This window comes from Haliaeetus leucocephalus, unplaced genomic scaffold (genome assembly GCF_000737465.1).
Source record: "Haliaeetus leucocephalus isolate CR32 unplaced genomic scaffold, Haliaeetus_leucocephalus-4.0 Scaffold361, whole genome shotgun sequence".
NCBI classification, from domain to species: domain Eukaryota; kingdom Metazoa; phylum Chordata; class Aves; order Accipitriformes; family Accipitridae; genus Haliaeetus; species Haliaeetus leucocephalus.
This window is the reverse complement of record NW_010972797.1, coordinates 15,446-16,048: the sequence shown is the minus strand read 5'-3', so window position 1 is coordinate 16,048 and position 603 is coordinate 15,446. Positions and strand designations below refer to the sequence as shown.

At 69.3% G+C, this 603-nt stretch overlaps 1 protein-coding gene across 1 annotated transcript in view; it reads right to left on the bottom strand.

Annotated features, from left to right (window-relative positions):
• The window catches only part of OS9 (osteosarcoma amplified 9, endoplasmic reticulum lectin), a 17,715-nt gene extending 17,522 nt beyond the window's left edge, over nt 1-193 (bottom strand). The window contains exon 1 of the mRNA XM_010572843.1: nt 74-193. Coding sequence (XP_010571145.1) covers nt 74-193 — 120 coding nt within the window. The remainder of the gene's footprint in view (nt 1-73) is intronic.
• Between the last annotated feature and the right edge of the window lie 410 nt (nt 194-603).

The following is a 603-nucleotide window of genomic DNA, read 5'->3' as shown; positions in this document are numbered from 1 at the left end:
GTGGCAGGGCGTGGGCAGGGCGGAATCCTGTGTGGGCGTGGTGTTGCAGGGTGGAATCCTGTGCAAGCAGGGCGTGGCAGGGCGGGATCAGGCGCGAGCAGGGGATGGGCAGGTTGGAATCCTGTGTGGGGAGGGTACAGCAGGGCAGAATCCTGGGATACTGCACGAGCAGGGCGTGGCAGGGCGGGATCATGCGCGAGCAGGGCGTGGCAGGGCGTGGGCAGGGCGTGATAATGCGCAAGCAGGGTGTGGCAGGGCGTGTGCAAGGTGTTGTCCTGTGAGGGCGGGGCGTGGGCAGGGTACAGGCAGGATGCCCTGGCGTGTCCCAGGCGTGGCCACCCTGGGTGTCATGTCCCCCCCCCCCGCAGGTGAACCTGACGGCCACCATGGGGACGCTGGCGGTGGCGGCTGTGGTGGAGGGCGTGGAGCTGCAGGGGGAGGGGCAGCCCCGCCTCTCGCTGGCCGCTGCCCACCTGGACCACCTCAACCGCCAGCTGCAATTCGTCACCTACACCAACACCCTCTTCCACCCCGACACCGCCGACATCGGTGGGTGCTGCAGGGTGGGGGGTGGTGGGGGGGTTGATTCCATGGGCGGCACCC